The sequence below is a fragment of the Lynx canadensis genome, chromosome A3 (assembly GCF_007474595.2).
Source record: "Lynx canadensis isolate LIC74 chromosome A3, mLynCan4.pri.v2, whole genome shotgun sequence".
NCBI classification, from domain to species: Eukaryota; Metazoa; Chordata; class Mammalia; order Carnivora; family Felidae; genus Lynx; species Lynx canadensis.
This window is the reverse complement of record NC_044305.1, coordinates 29970701-29991529: the sequence shown is the minus strand read 5'-3', so window position 1 is coordinate 29991529 and position 20829 is coordinate 29970701. Positions and strand designations below refer to the sequence as shown.

At 51.7% G+C, this 20829-nt stretch overlaps 1 protein-coding gene across 4 annotated transcripts; it reads left to right on the top strand.

Annotated features, from left to right (window-relative positions):
- Window positions 1–7616: 7616 nt before the first annotated feature.
- Window positions 7617–20506, top strand: CA3H20orf27 (chromosome A3 C20orf27 homolog). Of its 4 annotated transcripts, none has more exons than XM_030309993.1 (7): window positions 7617–7744; window positions 8126–8182; window positions 14389–14504; window positions 15955–16097; window positions 18483–18621; window positions 19505–19627; window positions 19859–20506. In XM_030309993.1, the coding sequence occupies exons 3-7, from the start codon at window positions 14486–14488 to the stop codon at window positions 19957–19959; spliced, it is 525 nt and encodes a 174-aa protein (XP_030165853.1). In that variant the 5' UTR covers window positions 7617–7744; window positions 8126–8182; window positions 14389–14485; the 3' UTR covers window positions 19960–20506. The 4 variants fall into 4 exon arrangements, with proteins under 4 accessions (XP_030165853.1, XP_030165852.1, XP_030165851.1 ...); XM_030309991.1 differs by having other exon boundaries at window positions 7618–7744; window positions 14335–14504; XM_030309992.1 differs by lacking the exon at window positions 8126–8182.
- The last annotated feature ends 323 nt before the right edge of the window (window positions 20507–20829 follow it).

Here is a 20829-nt window from a genome sequence, read left to right as displayed (position 1 = left end):
CCCACAATTCTATTCCTAGACATATTTCAGCATATACCCAGGGGAAACTTAAGCTCTTGTGTTCTGTATTCTGTAACACGGGTATAGCAATAGTCAGAGCAACATTCTTTGTAATAGAAAAGAATTGAAAATAACTTGTATTAGTTTCTATCGCTGTGTAAGAAATCACCACAAACTTAAAACAGCACAAATTTATTATCTCATCTTTTCTGTGTGTCAAGAGTCCAGGTGTGGCCTAGCTGGGCCCTCTGCTTCAGAGTTTCTCATAAGGCTGCACTCAAAGTGGTGGCTAGGGCTGTGGTTTCACCTGAAGTCTTAACTGGGGAAGGATTCACTTCCAAGTTCACTTGGTTGTTGACGGAGTTCGGTTCCTTGTGGGCTGTAGGACTGAGGGTTTCAGTTTCTTGCTAGTTGTTGGCTGGTGCCCTCATTTCCTTGCCATTTGGTCACTTCCAGTATGCTAGCTCACTTCATCAAAGCCAGCGAGGGAGAGAGTTAACAGAGTCTTCTAGCAAGATGGCAATTACAATCCTATCTAATATGATCACAGAAGTGACACCCATCACATTTGTTGTATCCTATTTATTACAAGTCATGAGGTCCAGCCCACATTCAAGGGGAGAGGTGTGCATGGGTGTGAATACCAGGAGACAGGGATCATTGGGAGCCATTGTAGAAGCTGTCTGTCTACCACAAGGAGGAAAAAAGCAATGAAAGGATAAAATCTAGGATAGTGGTTACCTCTGAGAGGAAGCAGAAGGCAGAGACGCAAGAAGCATAGGAGTGAGTTATTTTTAATGTTTTAGTCCTTGGGCAGGTGGTGGGTTTACAGGTGTTCATAGTGGGCTGTTTATGGACAAGCAGGGAGAGAGCGTTATGAAATAAGGACTATGGGCAGCCCAATTCTGTTCACCTGAGCTCCTAAAATAATAAATAAGAATACAATTGATGACTACTCCTGACCTTGGTCTGAGCCTCTTCCCTGCCTCTTCTCTGCACTCAACCTGGTCTTAGGTTAACACCGGCTTCAGCCTGACCTTCTACCTTCCCCAAATTAACCACCAGCCCTCACACATATTGACCCCAGCTCTAGCACTGTTATCTTGCCATAGTCTGCACTGATTCTCCAAAGTTCTGTTCTCTGAATCTGTCATCATGGACCACACCTGGAGACTCCTATGTGTGGAGCTGGTAGGAACGGTTTGTGGAGGGGCTTGGGGACCAGGAGGTTGGGTAGGGTATGGTTCTGCCTGACGGGAGGACAGTGGGCCCAGAGTACAGGTGTGGTGGCAGGGATCACCCTCTCAAGAGTCTGCTGGCTTCCTCCACGGCAGAGGCTAGGCCAAGTCCTGGAGGTTCCTCTTCCTTGAGTTCCTGCCCCAACCCTGGCTATTCCTAATACCTGGATGTGCCTGAATCAAAAATCATGTCCGAAACCCTACAAATTAAATCCCCCAAACAATGGGGAATTTTATTGAATGTTTCTTGGGCATAAATATGAAAGTGGATTACATCACACATTATAATTCTATAACTCTTCTCAACATCTCTCTTATTCTCCAAACTTCCCCTCTGACAGCCATTGCCATATTTTCCCCCTCTGGTCCTCACACCCCTCTTCCCTTTCTGACCCACAGGAAATCTGATTTCTTCTAGTTCATTCATTTATAATTCCTCAAATGTTTATTTAGTGCCTACTATGTACTAAATGCCAGGAACACAAATATAAAACACAATTTGTCTCCCCAAGTGTTTACAATCCTAGAAGAGGAGAAGGCATGCAAAAAGATACTTAAATTTTGTTGTTACTCAATGTTTTGAATAGATACAACACACATAAAAAGTAAAAAGTCCACTCGGTGCCCACACACATGCAATAGGGTTAATTTTGGTTTCTGTGCATTCTTCCAGAATGTCTTTTTGTGAATGCAAGCAAATATTCACCTTTATGGCTATTCTGCCCCCCCCCTTTTCTTACCATAAAAGGGAAGCATACTACCCACTCTGTCCTGTATCTTGATTTTCCACTCCATACAATCTCTTACAGGTATGCAATGGTCAATGTTATATGCCAACTTTACTGGGCCACAGGGTGCCCAGATATTTGGTCAAACATTCTTGGTGTTTCTGTGAGGGTGTTTTCAGATGAGATTTGCATTTAAATTTAAAGGTAGGGGCACCTGGGTGACTCAGTTGGTTAAACGTCTGACTTTGGTTCAGGTTATGATCTCAAGATTGTGAGACTGAGCCCCGTGTTGGGCTCTACACTGGGCATGGAGCCTGCTTAAGATGCTCTCTCCCTTTCCTTCTGCCCTCTGCTTTCCTTCAAAAATAAATAAAATAAAATAAAATAAAATAAAATAAAATAAAATAAAATAAAGATAAAAATAAATAAAGGTAGACTGAGTAAAGCAGATTGCTCTCCCTAATGTGCACGGACCTCATCCAATCAGTTGAAGGCCAGAATAGAATATAAAGGATGTCTCTTCCCTGAGTAAGAGAAACTTTCTTCTTTCTGATGGTCTTTGAACTGGGACTTTTTTTTTTTCTTTCTGCCTTTGGACTCTAACTGAAATGTCAATTCTTCCTTTGTCTTGAGCCTGCCAGCCTTTGGATTTGACTCTCCTAGGTTCCAGTTTGCTGACTCATTCTGTAGATCTTGCTACTTTCCAGTTAGCTCTCTTATCACAAGAGCTTATTACTTATAATAAGTCTGTATCTGTATCACCTATATAACCTAAAGCCCTGTCTCTATATCGTCTCCCATTAGTTCTGTTTCTCTGGTGAACTTCAACTAATACAATATTTTTCCATACCGTTACATTGAAAACTTCCTGTTTTGAAAGCCATATAAAATTCTATTGTGTGTACAAAATTTAATTACTCAGTCCTCTGTTCATGGACATGTAAGTTGTTTCTGTTATTAAAAACAATAATGCAACAATGAATAACCTCCTGCATCCATATTTAGTATTTCATGCAAGTATAGCTGCATGGTTAATTCTACGTTAGGACAAAGAATATGTACATTTGTAATCTTGATGGATATTGTGAAACTGTCCTTCACAAGGGCATGGTTCAGAGCAGAGGCTGAAGACTGGTGGCCTGTTGCCCTGTGTTTGTTTGCACAGTGTCATGTTTTTACAAAACTGGTAATTTTTGTACTGATGAGGAGGTGAGGCAACTAGAACTCTCCTAGTACTCTGCTGATGGGGTATGAGTTCAACCATTTCAGAAAATCGTTTGGCAGTTTCCTATAAAATTAAACACCTGCCTATGCTATTGTGTCAGTTAGGGTTTAATCATAGAAACATAGAAACAAAAAACATAGTTGGCTTTGGGTCAACTGTTAAACAATTTCTGTAAGACTGTTGTTTTGTATCTGATGCTGGAGCTTAAAGTCCACAGGTCATGCCGTTGGGAAGAGAGGATGGATATAAAGTGGGGGAGAGAAAGGACAAGCCGGAACCCATGAGAATAAGCTGAAAGCTTTGATCACCAACTTGAGCTCGTGTCAGTTCCCACTACCTCCAAACTTGATGATATGGGTGTCTTTCAGGAGAGGCTGGTGCCCTCTGTTATCTGATCCAGGAGTCAAAGAAACTGAAGGAGGATCCAGGGAAGGGTGGAGTAGTTGCAAGCCTGACTGTGATCCCATGTCAATGACGTGAGCCAGCAGATAGGTAACAAAGTGTGTGAGCTAGACAACTTCTGCCTAGACTTTGCAAGTCTGCCAATACAGCCACTGCTTTTCTTCTGCCCTCTGAACATCATGCCAAAATGCTTGCTGTGGGGGTGCCTGGGTAGCTCAGTAGGTTGAGCATCTGACTCTTGATTTTGGCTCAGATCATGATTCCAGAGTCGTGGGATTGAGCCCTGCATTGGGCTCCGTGCTGAGTGTGGAGCCTGCTTAAGATTCTCCCTCCCCCCCCCTCTCCCTCTCTCTCTGCCCCTCTCCCCAAATCACACTCACTCTAAAATAAAAAGTAAAGGGGCACCTGGGTGGCTCAGTCGGTTAAGCGTCCGACTTCGGCTCAGGTCATGATCTCACGGTCCATGGGTTCGAGCCCCGCGTTGGGCTCTGTGCTGACAGCTCAGAGCCTGGAGCCTGCTTCAGATTCTGTGTCTCCCTCTCTCTCTGACCCTCCCCTGTTCATGCTCTGTCTCTCTCTGTCTCAAAAATAAATAAACATTAAAAAAATTAAAAATAAAATAAAAAGTAAAAAGGGCGCCTCGGTAGCTCAGTCAGTTGGGCATCCAACTTCAGCTCAGGTCATGATCTCACAGTTTGTGGGTTTGAGCCCTGCATCGGGCTCTGTGCTGACAGCTCGGAGCCTGGAGCCTGGAGCCTGGAGCCCCTGCTTCGAGTTCTGTGTCTCCTTCTATCTCTGACCCTCCCCTGCTCATGCTTTGCCTCTCAAAAATAAATAAACATTAAAAAAAATTTTTTAAATAAAATAAAAAGTAAATTAAAAACATATTTTACAAATGACTGTTGTGGCCCACCCTAATTGGAAGGGAATTCTGGGAAATGTAGTTCACCACAGCTAAGGTGACACCTTATAAAGGCATCACAGCTATTCTCCAGCAATTTCATTCCTCAATATATACTCAAGAGAAATTGCACATATATGTTTACCGAGGTGGGTACTAGAATACACAATACAGTTTATACTATCTTTGTGCAAGGCTTCTTTTGCTTAATATTGCCTGTGAGAATCATCCATGTTGTTACACATATTCAGTAGAGGTTGTTTTATGTCACTGCTGTGTGATAGGCCATTGTATGAATACAGTGAAGTTCATTTATTCATTCTATTGTTGATGGACACTTAGGTTGTCTCCAGTTTGAGGCCATTCCAAATGGTGCTGCCATGCGTATTTGTATACACGTCTTTTGGTATGTAACTAAGAATGGAACTGCTCGGTCAAAGGGTTGGCATTTTCAGCTTTAATACTGCCCAGCAGTTTTCCAACAAGGTTACAATTGTTTAATTTTTATTAAAAAGAATAGAGTCCAGAATACCATATGTTTGGAGCTGGAATGGATATTTTACATGAGTTCAGTCTGTTCTCCTAAACTGGAGTTGTTCTTTTTTTTTTTTTTTAATGTTTATGTATTTATTTTGGGGAGAGAGAGAGAGAGAGCATGAGCGAGGGAGGGACACAGAGAGAGGGAGACCGAGAATCCCAAGCCGGTTCTGCGCTGTCAGAGAACCGTGAGATCATGACCTGAATGGACATCAAGAGTCAGATGCTTAACCGACTGAGCCACCCAGGTGCCCCCTTTATTTTTTATTTTAGAGAGAAAGAGAAAGTATGAGCCACCCAGGTGCCCCTGGAGTTGTTCTTAATGCCTTCCCTTACTGCCCCAATCTCCAGGGTGCCTGTGGCTTCCCTCAAAGCTCTATTAAGGCCCTCTGCACAGGAAGTCCCAGGGACTGGGCGCCACTCTGATATTAGCATCCCTCTTCTTGGTAAACAGACCCATTGGGCTGCAATGGAGCCTGTAGTATCCCAGGGCATGGGCAGCTCTGTATTGCAGACCCTTTCAATTGGCCAGTCAGCCAAACTGCCCAGCACCTAGGAGCGTGAAGAGTGTTTGGCAGGGACAAGAAACCACAGCTGTTTTTGTGTGGCGTACTCCCACCCTGAACTGTGAGAACCTGTAACTCCATAGCCTAGCACAGTAACTTGCTCATCATACATACTTAGTCAATATTTGCTTAAAGAAGTTGACAGGAAATGGCCCCAGGCAGTGCCCAGTTAGCAGCTAGTCTCTATTTGAAACAGCCCACACCAGGGATAGTTTTGAGAAGAAGTTGTCTTCAAAGACATAATAAAGGCAGGTCTTAACTTGGTCTTGAAGGGAGTGTGAGTTTTGTCCATGAAAGGAGAGTGGAAAGGGCATTCTAGGTGGAAAGGTAGCATAAGGAGGGTATCATGAAAGCAAATGTCTGCACAGTCCCAGAAGGTAAAATTAATGTGAGAAAACAGGGATTGGTGGGGACAAGACAGCAAGTTGATGTGCCAGTCTTTGGTGCCAGGCTAGAATGTGAGTCCACGTTGTTAGGTCTTCTGATATTTTAAAAGGGGAATAAGAAGAGGAAGAGGAGGAAGAGGAAAAAGAAAGAGAGGAGGAAGAGAAAGGAGAAGGAGAAAAGGAATTCGAATTTTTAAACGCCTCGTGTGGGCTAAACAAAATATATCTGTAGTCTCCTTTAGGCCCACTGTCTGCCAACTTTAAATGCTGCAGAATCGAATAGACATGAGAATACAATTTAGCGGAGGGAGCATAGTGGGGCACATGGAACGGTGGGGCTGGGTAGTGAAAGATCATCTGGCAGAAGTGGATGGGCTGGGATCAGAACGTAGGAATCTCCCAATGCCCACGCTGGAGGGCAGTATCTCAAACGCCAGAGTACGCATGAATCACCCAAAATGCTTCTAAAAAGTTTGTGAAATTCTGCTTGAGACAGTCCCAGAACACGGAGGTTTTGGAGGAGGGGAAGATGCGATGGAAACAATAGCTCAGTAAGATTAATTTGCCAACAGTGTGGAGGCCAGAGGCCATGGGATAGGTTAGGAGTTACGGGTATCCATCGGAAGACAGGAAACTTGACGGGTCCCCAAAGGCAGCGACCCAGGTCCCTCTAAAAGGAAGCCGACCCTAAGCCGTGCCATACCATCTCTCCCCCTAGTTACATTGGAAGGAGAGAACCTCGGGCTCTGGAAGGCTCCCCGCAGGCACTTTAGGGACCCTGTCAAGGCCAGCGAAATGTGGGAGGAGAACTGTTGTTCCAGGACCACCCGCGGAGCAGCTACTGGAATTCCTAAAGACCCTAGGACCACGCCTCTCGCTCCCAGTCTCCGTGCAGGTGCTCACATCCCACCCCGAGACGCTGAGCTACGCGCATCCCGCTGCCATGGCGACCGCCTCCATGGAGACCAGGAGCAGAGGCTGCGGTCCCCCGGGGCCCATCCCGCGTGCCTTCTTTGTTCTGATGCTTAATCGGGCCGGCCCGGCTCCCAGGACGCCTTTCGAGTCTGCGCGAGAGCGCTTCCTCTGAGGCGGAGGGATAGGGTGGAAGAGGAAGAGGCTGAAACCCCGAGGTCGCAAAGTGGGAAGGATGGAGATTTCTCAGCTCCTGAACCGGAGGACCTAGCTATGCCCATATCGATTGCCGATGCGGGCTTGTAAGCCTAGGGAGAAAAGAGACCTACAGGCGCCCCACCTATCTCTGAGTCCTGCCTTATGGCTGCTCGAGGGGACAGAGCCCAGGAAAGCCCCCTTTCGAGTTGGGGCCCAGGCGGGTCGTGCAAACTCCACCGCTGAAGTTGGGACGCGGGCGGGGCCTATTCGAGACGTTCCTCCTTCCCTCTCCCCTTTCCGCCCCATGCTGGCCCCTAGCCACTTCTGGCTGCCTGGATCCTTTCATCGCGAGAACTCGCCGGTAGGTGTAGGCTCGCCTGGCGCAGCAGAGGGCCCCCTGCACGTGATGCAGTGGCGCAACGCCCGTTGGCGGTTCTCTGGCGTCCTCTTATTGGTCGGAAGAGTCCTCGCCCCACCCCCCTCGGTCGGCCAATGGGCGGAGGCGGGGGCGTGCCGGTGAAGCGGGCGGCGGCGGCGGCGGCGCGGGGTTCCCTCCTCGTGCCCGGCGTTGAGTCCCCGCTGCCGCCGCGACCGCCACCGCTGCCACCGCGGTCCACCGTGCCCGACTGGCCCCGGGGTGCGCCCTGCACGGTGAGAATGCTCCTCCTCCTGCCACCTCCCAGTTCCGCCCCACTCGGCGAGATCTCCTCCCGGCAGAGCGCCGTCCTAGGCAGTTGGTGACTAGGACCCCACCGGGCTGGGGCGACGGTTCCTCTGTCGGTCCGCACCGGGGTGCTCTCTGGCATCTGAGCTGGGGAAATGTCAGTCCGGAGGCCGCGGGTGACCGTTAGGTGGTGGAGACGGGATGTTTTCCGCGGCGCGTTGTCGGGGGCACGTGTGACACAGCGAGGGTGGGGGCGTAATGGGGTCAGCACCGTCAGCACACACGTATCCCTCCCCCGCTATTGTCACTGCCTCGCTGTGTGACCTTGGACCAGTAGCCTCTGAACCTCTTGTTCTCGACATCTTCAGGGAGGAGGGCGGTGATGTCGGGCAGTGCGGACTCCTGAGACTCCTGCGTCAGCAGAGGTGAGGGTGGGGAGGGCAGAGGATTATCTATGAGGGACAGAGCTGCCACCTAGAAGCCTGCGAGGGGTGTGATGGAGGGGGGACGTCTAACTGCATCTCTTCCCCCAGAAGATGAGAAAGGGGCGGTGATGGGGCGCCACACCCACGGGGATGGAGGCCCTGAGAGGATACAGGGTCTTACACCCGGGCCCCTGATGCCTTTGGGGGCTTGGCCATATCCTTCCTATCATCACAGCAGGAGCGGTTTTATTTAAGTTCTGGACCAGGAGCTCTGCTGGACTGAGAAGAGAATCTTTAGGTTGACTTTTTTCTTGAATCTTGGTATTGGGAAGTGGGAGTAGGGCATTTCTCTCCCCTGGGAGCTAAAGAAGGTCAGGGGCAAGTGTCGCCCCCTGGACCAGGCCTGGCCTCTACTTCTTGGGGTCTTCAGGTGACAGGCTCAGGGCAAGGCCTCGGTAGGGCAGGCAATCTGGAGTTTAGAGGGGTCTAAGAACCCTCTAGCTGGGGCATGGGGGAGGAGTTTGGGGAGACACAAGTGTGTGGGATGGTAGGGGTCTCTTCCCCACTTCACCCCTGCTTGTGAGAGACACTATATTTAACCCTGCACTTTTGCCTGGTGGAGAGAGAGGAAATGGAGTCACATCCAGACTGAGTTGATGTAAAACTGCCACCACCAAACCTGGCACCCAGCCTTGCCTTTCCAGGCTTTGTTGTAGGCATGCAATTCCCTCACTATGTGCCCAGTCCTATGTCAGGTTCTGGAATCAGCAGGTCAGTGTCCTCTCAATGGGCACTCTGTTTACAAGTTTGAGCTTTAATGAGAGGCTGGACAGTGCTCCTGCTGGACTGCGTCCTTAAGCCAGGATTTAGCTGTGGGCTAGGGTGGGGTGGGAGTGGGGGAGGCGGGGAGGTAGAACGTCGTGGAGTTCCTGGCTCAGAAAGTCCTTGCACAGGTTGAGGGTGGGGATGGAGGAATGAATGAGAAAGAGACCCCAAGAGTTTGGGGCCGTGCCCCCAGCCGCAAAGCGGAGGACTAGCTGGGGCTTGCCCTGTGATGCCTGGGATCTGAGGGCTGCTTCTGAGGCCGAGAAGTGGTATTAGGGGTGCAGCTGTGGGATGGAGGGCAAGGATGGCATGTTCTGGAGCTCCAATTTGCCATGGGTACTGTCTTGGTGCTCTTTTCAGTCTGGAGCCTTGGGCCCTATCTTGGGACAGCCTGGAGTAGCAGCTAGCACCCTGTGGGACAGGAGCCTAGGGGGCTGAGAACTCCGGGTTTCTGGGTAACTGTCCATTTGTCCTTCTGTTTGCTCACTTGCCGTGTCCCTGGACCTTCTCATGCCAGAGGTTCCACCGGGCCTGGCTGAGCCCTGCCCTAGATAGGGTAACCTTGAAGCAGCCTTTCTCTTTAAAGCTGAGAGGGACCTCAGCTCTCTGTCTCCCAAAGAGACTGTTCCTCCAGTTTCCCTGAGAGTAGCTAAGAACCAGACAAGACCTGTAAGGCCCTTGTTCCAGCTTTCCATCCCTCCCCATCCTGTGACTGTCCATGGTATCACCACCGGTGACCTGTTGACAGTTTATCTAATCTGGGGAGGGGGTCTTGCTTTTGTTGTTGGGGTGGGGACACTTCTCAGAATATACATTCTTCACATCTTCCTCTGGTTGAAGGGGGCAGCAGTCTGCAAGTCTGCTCTCTGGCAATCACTGGGGACCTGGCTGGCTTGGGAGTGGGGGAGGAGAGAGGCAGGAGAAGGGAAGGGGGGGAGGCCCCTCACCCCTTGAGCTGTTTTCTGAGAAGGCTGAAGTCCCTGGGGCCCACCCTGAGGGCCATTCCAGGATTAGCGTCAAGAGCCTCTCTACCACTGCTACCCTGAAATTGCTGTTGCTTTAGAAACTGGGCCTTTGGGATTTGCTTTTGCAAAGATGCGGGTGGAATGGGCAGCTCTGTCAAGAGGTTCAAGTACCAGCTGCACCAAACTCTCAGAGGAAGAGGTCACTGCTTATTCCTGTGTTGCAGATGAGGAAACTGAGGCACAGAGACTGAAAGTAACTTCCCATGCTGCCTGAATGTGAACCAGCACTGCTGGGCCCTGGAGCCCATGCTCCTGACCACGTCCCCACTGTCTCTGTGGGGCTGTGCAGCTTGGGCCACACTCAGGGCTTGGCTAGCACGGGAGGAGGCCTGGGGTTACGAGAGGGCCTAGCAGTTCCTGTGGACACAGCTGCAGCAGGGGGAAGCTAGATACCTTCTCCTCCGGCTTCTGCTGAGGAATTGTGTTTGGATGAGAGTCTGGCTCCCACGGGACAGAGACTGACAGGGCTCTCTGCTGAGAAAGGAGGCTTGCTTTTTCTAGCCTCCTCTGGCCCCTTAAGTCACTTGCCTTCCATCTCTGTGTTCTCACTGCCCAAGCGCTACAGGCATGCTTGAATGCCTGCTCTGTACTGAGCTCTGGGCAGTGCAGAGGGCATTCCATCGCAAGGGGAGCAACTGATTGTGGCAAGGCTAGAATAATGTCCAGTGGGAGGCCACACTCCTTGAGATGGGGGGAGGGGAGTGCCCTCTGGGGCAAGGGTTGGCTAAGAGAGCAGGGTGAGTTCCTCTTTCTGAGAGCTTCCGGTTTAGAGTCACTGGCCTTGACATGTCACATCTACCAAGAGGGTCCAGCCAAGGCCCATGCTTGGGTTCACCTTAGTTTGGTCATTCATTCATTTAACGAATATAAACTGGACACAGCTGCTCCCTGCCAGGTGCTGGGCTGGGTACTGGGGACAAAGAGGTTGGCAAAAACACAGTCCTTGCCCTGGTAAGGTGGGGAACATAAAATGATGAACATAAAATGAGGATTGTGCTACCCTAAAAAAGTCCTCTGGGGCTGAGACCGAGGCTAAGGTTTGGATGGGGGCAGGGGATTGTTCCAGGCAGGAGGGAGGGCCTGGACGGAGGCAGACAGGCCATAGCAGTGGGTTATTGGGAAAGACAGGGAGGGGGCCCTGCATGTAGTGGGTCAGAGTGTTTGTGGAAGGAGTCTCCAGGAGCCTTTCCTCACCAGCCACTGGTTAAGAGTTTCACCCGGGCCTGCAGGAAGGGTCTTGGGAGATGGGGGGAACTTGCGGGCATTGAGTTGTTGTTCGCCTGTGGCTGCAGAGGTGTGGCTGGAGCAGCCTCTGCAGAAGGTAGGAAGCGGGCCTGGTACCTTCGTGCTTGGTCATTTTTCACATTTTTTACATAGTTCTGAGTCTACAACTTCAGCAGATGGCTGGAGTAGGTGGGTTGGGGGGCAGGCCTCTCTTTAAGGACCAGGCTCTCTGGGGATGAGTTGAGCATTCCAGGGCTAAGGGGCTGCCTTTCTGGGAATGACCCCAGAGTGGCACTGGCCAGAGATAAGTGGGGGCATAGTTCCCTTCCCTGTTCCCTGGGCCTGGGAGCTAGCTGAGGTAGGGGCCGGGGGAGGGCCTGGGAAGGGCCTAGGACCTTGGGACCCAAGCCTTGCCCTTCGCTGTACCTCTGTAGGCTGCCTCACATCTGTGGGAGGCTGGTACCTGAGCTGTTTACGATGCTTATGAGGCCCTCGGGGCTGGGTGGGCTTCTCTTGCACTGGGAAGTGGGAAAGGAGTTGAGGCCTGCTACCGGGGCAGCTTGGTACCTAAGGGACCTCAAGGTCATGTCATCTGCAAGCCCAGCCCCCAACTAGGAGGCCACCCTGTGGTTTCTCTTCATTCCCCGGATTAGCCAAGGTCATTCATGGGTTGCTCATCTCTAAATACTTCAGTGTGTATCTGTGAAAAATAAGGACATACATCTCTACATGACACAAGTCCATTATCTCAACGAGATCAGCTAATATTTCTTAATGCCACCTCAGATCTAGCCCCATTCACATTTTCCAGTTATCCCCCAAATGTCCTTTCTTTATAGGTAGTTAGAACCCCCTACCCCATTTATTTTTCTTCTTGCAGCTGATGTGGTGGAAAAATCCAGGTCACTTGTCCCATAGAGTATCCTTCTTGGTCTCTTTGTGTGTTAATTTAGAACAGCAGTTGGCAAACTTTTTCTGTAAAGGGCCAGATAGTAAATGTTTTAGACTTTGCAGGCCATGTGGTCTCTGTTGCAACTACTCAAAGTAGTTTTGCTTTAGTGCAGAAGCAGTTTTAGACAACATGTAAACAAAGGCGTACAGTTGTATTCAAATAAAACTTCACAAAAAACAGGCAGCAGCCTCAGGCTATAGTGTGCCCATCCCCTATTTAGAACAGCTGCCCCTCCTATATTTTTCTTTTTTATTCTTTTTTTTTTTAATTTTTTTATGTTTATTTTTGAGACACAGAGACAGAGACAGAGCCTGAGTTGGGGAGGGAGGGGCAGGGAGAGAGGGAGACACAGAATCAGAAGCAGGCTCCATGCTCTGAGCTGTCAGCACAGAGCCCCACGTGGGACTCAAACTCACAAACCTCGAGACCATGACCTCAGCCGAAGTCGGATGCTTAACCGGCTGAGCCACTCAGGTGCCCCTCTTTTCTTTTTTTTTTTTTTTTAAGTTTATTTATTTTGAGAGAGAGAGAGAGCGCGGCGCAAGTGCCAGGGAGGGGCAGAGAGAGAGGGGGAGAGATAATCATGTCAGTGCAGAGCCCCATGTGGGGCTTGAACTCATGAACCGTGAGATCATGACCTGAGCCGAAATAAAGAGTCGGACACTCAAATGACTGAGCCACCCAGGTGCTCCTCTCCTTTATTTTTCTTGCACTTTGGGGGGAAGAAAACCAAAATGACCCATCAGTTGTCTTGTAGAATATTCTGACTTCTGGGTTTGCTTCTTTGCTTTTTCATGGAGTTATCTAATGTGTGCACTAACCTCTGCATTTTCAATAAGCAAGAAGTTAGAGCTCGGGGCTTCTTTAGATCTAGGTTAGACATTTCAGGCAGGACCCCCTTGTCAGTGATGCTGGGACTTCTTGGCGTCTCACCTCTGTGTGTCAGGTTATCCCATTGTGAGTGAGGGGAGCTTGACAGCGTATGACTGGCTGACACTACATCCCTCCATGCAAACTCGTGTCATTCTTCTTAAGAACCCCAGGCCATCCGTAGGTGGCACTGGGGCATCTGTGAGCATCTACTTCTGCCAACCTTTGCCCTCCTTGTTAAGGATCCCCTGCCTCCAGCCTTTGTCTCTTTGGCACTTGCTTGGCATTTGGCCATTCCTTTGTTACTTAATAGTGAGGATTCTTCTGTAAAGAAGAGCCTTCCTTTAACCACCGGGACAATTTAGTTACATGAAAGGCCGAGGGACAGGCTGAATTATTTCTCTTTATTGCCAGTTTTCCGAGTAAAGAGGGCCTTGCTACTGTCAGTGAACGAGGGTTCGGGTGTGTTTATTTTGCGTTCTTCTTTTTTTGTAATCTCTGTGAATGCTCCAGTTTTATGTATTCCATCTGTTTCCATCAGTTGCCCTCATTATTCTTTTTGATGCTTAGATGGTCCCAGCTCAGCCCATCAGAGGCCAGGCTGCTCACACAGGCTTCCTGGGGGTGCCTCCCGCTGCCCCTGCCCTGAGGCTGCCCTTGGGGAGCTGAGCTAGGAGGCTGGCCCAGAGAATGAGGCCAGAGGCCGAATGGTGGATTGCAATGGGGCAGTTCCTTCACGGGGCATCTGTTCAGCATATGGCACTGACCTGTCACTGGGAGGGAATCTCCAAGGACCCATCTTAGGTGGGCCCCCATTCTCGCTCTCTTTCAAGCATCTTGTTGACTCTGACCTAGACCCAGCTGCACTGGGTGTGTGTAACCTGAATAATGTGGCATCTGGCTACAGGAGGTCTAGCCCTTGGGGTCACCAGCATGAGAACTAGCCTCTAAAAAGTGCCAGTGGTATCCTTTTCCTTTTCAGGCTGTCCCTCCTGCCAGCCTCAGGTGGGTTGGGTACCAGAGTCCCGTACCGATGCTTTGGCACTGAGAAGCCACGGCTCAGCACATGCTGGTGGGGCTCTGGGTCAGTAGGGCATCAGGCAGGGGTGAGGGCTCTTAGGGAATGTGAGGAGTGGGGGAGCAGAAGCCCCCCACCCCCCACCATGCTAGAGGGTACAGGCACCCCTTGGGCTGTTGAGAACAGCAGGGTGTTGGGTTTTAGTGTCTTCCCTAAAGAGATCTCTGCTTTCCCCCAGCCGTAGGGCCATGGGTGGCCCTGACCCCTGCCCTCCCCACTCCCCATCCTTCAGGCTCCTGCTGGCGTCCCTGAGCATGGGAGGCTGCTGCGCTTGAGTGGCGGTGTCTGGCTGGAGCTGCGCGTCTTTCTCCGTGGCAGGGAGGGCATCCATGGCTGCAGCCAACAAGGGTGAGTGCCTCCCTAGCTTGGCAGATTTGCACAGGTCTCCCAGGGGACCCTGGTGGGAGGGGTATTGTTACTTGTGGGGCCTGCATTGGCTGTGTGTGTGTGTGTGTGTGAGAGAGAGAGAGAGAGAGAGAGAGAGAATTACATTACATCAGTGTAATTATACCAGTGTTTTTGTTGGGTCCCGGTGCTCATGCAAGCACTAGCAGGGAACCTGAGGACGCTTGCTGGCTCCTTGGTGTGCTAGTTTATGGAAGTATGTGCCCTCAAGTCCCTATGTTTCAGCCCCGCTATTCCACTGTGGGGGCTGGTGGGGGGCATTAGGACCTGGGGGTGAGCACTGAGGCTGATAAGGTAGGTAGGGCCACAGGAGGCTGCAGAAGGGAATTTTGGTTTCATTCACGGTCCAGAAGGGCTCACAGAGGGTTTTAGGCAAGGGAGGCCAGGTAAAATTTGAGGGTCAGTTCTGGGGGCCTCAGCGGGGAATGTGGAAGTGCCAGGCTGCCCCTCCCCACTCCCCGGGCCTCCAGTGAGTGTTCAAGAACCCAGGCCAGGTCCGGCCCAGCCCCTCCCACCAAAAGGACTCTGGGCAGGGCTCCTGGGAGTCTGTGGCTGTGAGCCAGAAAAGATTGAGGTCCTTCTCATGGCAAGATGGGTCTCCCCCAGCCCAGGCCCTCAGCCCAGCTCCAACTGCTCTGTCCATCTCAACTCCCTGCCTCCTGGCCTTGGAGAACCAGACACAGCTAGGGATAGCTGAGGGCCCTGTGTGTTTTGCGGGGTGGGGTGGGGTGGGGTCATGAAGTAGAGGAGGGAAGGGTGTTTCTGGGAGGGGTCTGAGAGGCTCCCCTGGGTTCTTCCATCTTCCTTGCTGGTGATCAGTGATGGAGTTAAGAGGTAACTGCAGCCTCTTCTAGGTGGGCTCAGTGTGGTTTTTGGCCCCCTTTGCTTTCTCCCACCCCCAGAAATGTCCCAAAGAGGCTGTTTGTGTCCCTGCCCACCTCCTCTCAGGTTAGGGTTCATCAGGAGGGGCCTTGGCACTGACAGACCTGGAAGAGAAGATTCCAGAGATGGGAGCTTGGCACTGTGAAGGAGAGCACTATGTAGGGTACCCAAAGCCTGGGGCTAAGAGTCTGGAGGACTCTTCTGGTCTCTGTCATCAGCCTCATCTCCTCTAAGTAAGAGATTGTACTAGCCAATCCCTGACTCCCTCTGTCACACCAGTTCTCAGGGTGCTTATATTTTGTGGGAGGACTGGGCAGGTGGGCAGCTTTAACCCTCATAACCTCTAGTGTTCAGTAGGACGTGGCCTAGCCCTGAAAGGAGTCCAGGCAGTGTGTGCTAGATGATGTCAAGGGTAGTTGCCAGGGGGTCGGCCAGGGGGTGACAAGGGGGAATAGTTTCCTGGCGGTAAAGGAAGCCGGCAGCCCCTGGAGCCCTCCCACTCTCTTCCTAGGCAACAAGCCCAGAGTCCGGAGTATCCGCTTTGCGGCAGGCCATGATGCAGAAGGTTCCCAGAGCCATGTACACTTTGATGAGAAGCTGCATGACTCCGTGGTCATGGTCACCCAGGAGAGCGACAGCAGCTTTCTGGTCAAGGTATGTGCACACCTCCCCCGCCATCTTCCGCCTTACTCCCTCTACATCCTCCATGGCCCTGCCTGGCTTCCTGGACCTGTCTGTTCCATGTCCTCTAAGCTGGCTGCAAAGGCACATCTTTGTCCCTTCCTGGGCCTTGGTTTCCCTATCTGTAAAGTGGGAGGGAGGTGGTGAGATTGCAGTGATGAAATGAGTACCTTTAGCACGGTACTCGAACAAGAGGAACCGAACTCTTATTAGTGTCACCCCAACAACAGCAATGGAAGGTGGTATCAGGGCTCGAGGTGCCGCAGGGCTTGGGTTCAGGACCAGGCCCGCTCATCTGTCTCTGTGACCCTGGGCAGGTCACCTCAGTTTCCTCTTCTCTGAGATGAAGGCAGTTCACACCTCGGAGAGTTAGTGCAAGAATGAGATGAAAGAACGCAGGTGTGAGGGGAATTTTGCTGGCAACAAGGTGTGACGTTATTTCCCTTCTTGCCAGACCTCTGGCTGATTTAGGCTCTTGGCGGTATGAGTGTTTACTGAGCACCGCCATGCTTTCTGGGTGGAGCGTCCACCTCTCTCAGCGTCACACCTCACACACCCTCTGGTGTGACTTCCCCGACTGCTGGGGCACTATCAGATCCCACATGCACTTGGAAGGTGCAGGAAGAAGTGTCTGGAGGGGATGGATTGTGGGGAAATGGAGTGAGGCCTTCAGGTTGGCAATAAGCCAGGGCTCTGAAGCTGAACAGGAATGCCCTGGCAAGGGGAGGGCATCTGGTCCATTGAGACCTCCCTGAGGAGGGGCCCAGATTCATCATTTTCTGCCCAAATGTAACATCCGTGCTCTTTTCCTTTAGCTGATAACTTCCTCAAGGGAATAAACAGAATGAAACAAAACTTTAGGGAATAGCTCCCTTTCCTGCCACCTCCCCATTGCAAAATCCATTGACGTCTATTAGAGAAAATTTGGAAGCTAGAGAAAACTATAAAGAAATTTAAAAACACACACAATCATAGTATCTAGACACAATGACAGTTAATTTTTGATGTGTGTCATTTCAGCTTTTTTGGCTCTACAAAAACAAAAAGCTAGTATCACAGCAGTGTTTTGCTTGCTTGTGTTGTGAACCATTTCCTATGTCAGTAAATAATTTTCCACAAGATTTTACAACTGTCTGGTATTCCATTAAATGTATCATCATTGATTTAGCTGGTTCACTATTCCTGGTGTTACGAATGTTTCTATTTTTTATTGTTATAAATAGGGCAGCAAGGAGTGTTTTTTGCACATCTCTGAGATTTCCCCTGGAAAATTCTGCAGTTGGTGCGGCTGGGCCACAGGGTCACCATTGGCAGGATAGCCAGAATCGTTCTTGAGGACTGTGTCCTCCACCTGCAAAGTGCGGGAGCCACATGGGCTAAGCTTTGTCATACCATGATGTCTGCCTGTCCCATCGAAAGGCCAAATGCTTCACGCAGCCAGTCCTAACAAGCCCCAGGAACAGAGCTGTGCAGCCCTTGAAACTGAGCATGCCAGTCTGTGTGCACATAAGTTGTGGGTACATTACACACCCCTGTGCCTCCTGGACTGCCCTCTGGCCAGCCTACCTGCTCAGCTGCCACCCCAGCTTGTGGCCCTTCACATGACTGGACTTATCCAAGGTTGGCATCTGTCCCAGGGGGCACTGGTTGCCAGTCACCGTGTATGAACAACAAAAATGGCTTGTGGGGCTTTGGGCACACTGAGCATTTGAGTGGGCAGGCAGGCGTCCACGTTCAGGTGCCAGCAGAGTTCAATAGCTGGTGCCCATGGGCCAGCTTTACACTGACACAGCTGGTCTAGTGTCTGTTTTTCTAATTCTATCCCGTCCTTCATCCTGTGCAATGTGTGTGCTGCCCACTGTCTCCACAGGAGTGGCTAAAGGACCCGTGTCCCTGACCCCAGCCTATTGGCTCTGGGCAGGTGCTGGCAGTGGCGGGGGCAGGTGAACGGCCTGCATCGTGGGACTTTGAGCTAGCTTCCCCTGTGGGCAATGGCTGGTGCCTTGATATGTGCCACACGTGGCAGGAGTGGCCAAGAGGCCTAGGGAGACCTTTACCCTGGCCATGCTGCCTGGCTTCCATTTCCTTATCTATAAAGTGGGCCAACGTTTGCTGTGGGGCCCACACAACAGGTGCTGAGTAACCAGCTGAGGGGATGAGGTCCTCAGGCGAAGTGCCTGGAGCCACTGGACTTGGTGTGTGGACAAGCTGGAGTGGCGGAGGGAGTTAGACCCCCTCTGGGATTCCTATAGCAGCCGGTGCAGGGGCGCACAGGATCCCAGGTGGCAGGAGCTGGGTGGGCCCTGGGGTAGGCTGAGAGTGACTAGGTGCCTCCCCCTCCCCACCTTCTTGCTACAGGTTGGCTTCCTGAAGATCTTGCACAGGTATGAGATTACCTTCACTCTGCCCCCGGTGCACAGGCTGAGCAAGGACGTCCGAGAAGCACCTGTCCCTAGCCTACACCTCAAGCTCCTCAGCGTCATGCCCATCCCAGAAGGTGTGTGCCCTGCTCAGGGTGCTGGAGGCCTACCCTCCTCCAGCAGGGCCTGGATGTAACCAGAGTGAGAGCATGGGGTGCTTCCCCCTGTTCTAGGGTAGATGGGCAGTTCAGCAGTTGGGCGACATGACGCCTCTTTAAGAGCTTGCAGTGTGGCATCTCAGCAGCTCCCATGCCCCAGGCCTTGCTCCCTGGGCAGGGGTCCGTGGCCTCACCCTGCTGGCCAGTGCCTGTGTATCACCTGATAGTACCCTCAGTGAGGTGGTGGAGCCAATGAGCAACTGGTCTGGGCCTCCAGCTCTCCCTCCTGTCTGCCCTTCAAGAAAAATCTGCCAGAGCCCCAGGGACCCTGGGCAGCTACCTCCTAGCACCCGGCAGTCACAGGCTTTGGAGTTGGGACTGCTTCTGCCTTCCCTGTAGCTTCAGGCCCTCTCCTGCCACCTGGAGGCTAGGGTGTCAGTTTCATAGTCACTCACACCCCAGTTTCAGTTTCATGTCCCCCTATTTCCTCCTCATGACCTTGCCCTTAAGTGGATTCAGTGAGCTCCCACAGGCCTTTACCTCTTGCCACCCCATCTGCGAAGGGCTTGCCCATCCTTCTTTCCCTATCAACCCCCTCTCCCTGCCTGCCCTTTTGGGGAACCAGTGGACCCTCCTCCTGGAAGCCCGAGTTTGACCCTTGGAGCCATAACAGGGTTGTCCACAGGCTGGAAACACATAGACCTCATTGAAGAGGAGGAAGTTTCCAGGGCCTGTGTGCCCAGCCCTGGGGGGACAAGTCCTGGGCCATCCTTACTCCTTTGGAGGAGGTGGCCAGTCTTGGTGCCAGTGAGTGCTGGGGGACAGGGGCGGGAGGCCACAGAGATGCTGATCATCTGGGCAGGTTACAGCGTCAAGTGTGAATACTCGGCACACAAAGAGGGAGTCCTCAAGGAGGAGATGCTGCTAGCCTGTGAAGGTGGCACCGGCACCTGTGTGCGAGTGACAGTGCAAGCGCGAGTCATGGGTGAGCGTGCGAGCTTTGGGTCTGGCTAGAGGGGGGAGGTGCCAGCTTGACTGCAAGGGATTTCTGCCCTCCCCATCTGAAAGAGGGGTCCTTGCTCTGGCCTGGGGTTCCCGGGTACCTTCCCCCCACCCCCATCCCAGCAGAACCCAGAGGGAAGGTGGAGGGGAGTCTCCTAGAGTGGGTGGGGCGAGGGAACCAGCCTGGTATCCTGATTTGTCACCTGCCTTGCAGACCGACACCATGGCACACCCATGCTGCTTGATGGGGTCAAGTGCGTGGGTGCCGAGCTAGAATACGACTCAGAGCACAGCGACTGGCACGGCTTTGACTGAGGCCTGCGGCCCTGCGCGTCTCAGAGCCCCACAGCCTTAAACCCCACCTCATCTCCCCGAACGCTGTATCATGGTGTGGCTTCCTCACCCCTCCCCGGGGTGGGTGTGGGGTGTCCAGGGGCCTCTCACCTCTGCCTTCATTGTGCCACCTCCCTGCCTCTCGTGTGTCCTCCTCTCCCACTTCCTCCTCTCTGTGTGCCTCAGTCTCCTGCCGGAAGAAATGGGTTGAGCCCCCAAGGAGGCTATCTGAGGAGGGGAGGGGGGGCCTGGGGTGGGTTCTACCCACCCCCCACCCCAAGTCACAGGGGCTCCAGCCAGGGCTTGGGAGAGGAGGGAACTGGCTCTGTGACGTCGTCGTCACTCCCATTACTGCTGCTGCTGTCTGGCTTTTGCCCTCCCCTGCCCCCTCCCTCTTTCCTACTGCTGTCCACACTGAGTAGGAGGGAGGTGCAGTCCCCAAGCCCTAACCCCCAGATCTGTGTTACTTGGTTTTTAAAGGACTGGTTGGGATAAAACCCTAAAGAAATAAAAGTTTCAGTGGACATCAGAGGCCAGCTAATGTTTGTTTTCCATCGCTCTGAGAATGCCCAATCCTATGCAGATGAGTTAAGGAACAGCTCTGGTTGTGTTCATTCTTTTAGGAGGTAAGGACACTTCATGGTATTATAGCACCTAGCCCCCAACGAAGTATGCACGAGTGGTATTTTAGGCCTGGGAATAGTTGACATAAGTTTGGCTGGGGTGAGGCCTTATGCCTAAGCCAGAGAGAGGTCTTAGGGGAAGTTCTGTTTGGGATATTTGACAGAGAGACAGCAGCACCCCCTTCTGGTCATTTCCCAGCTCTGCACAAAGCTGAAAGCACTCTCCCTT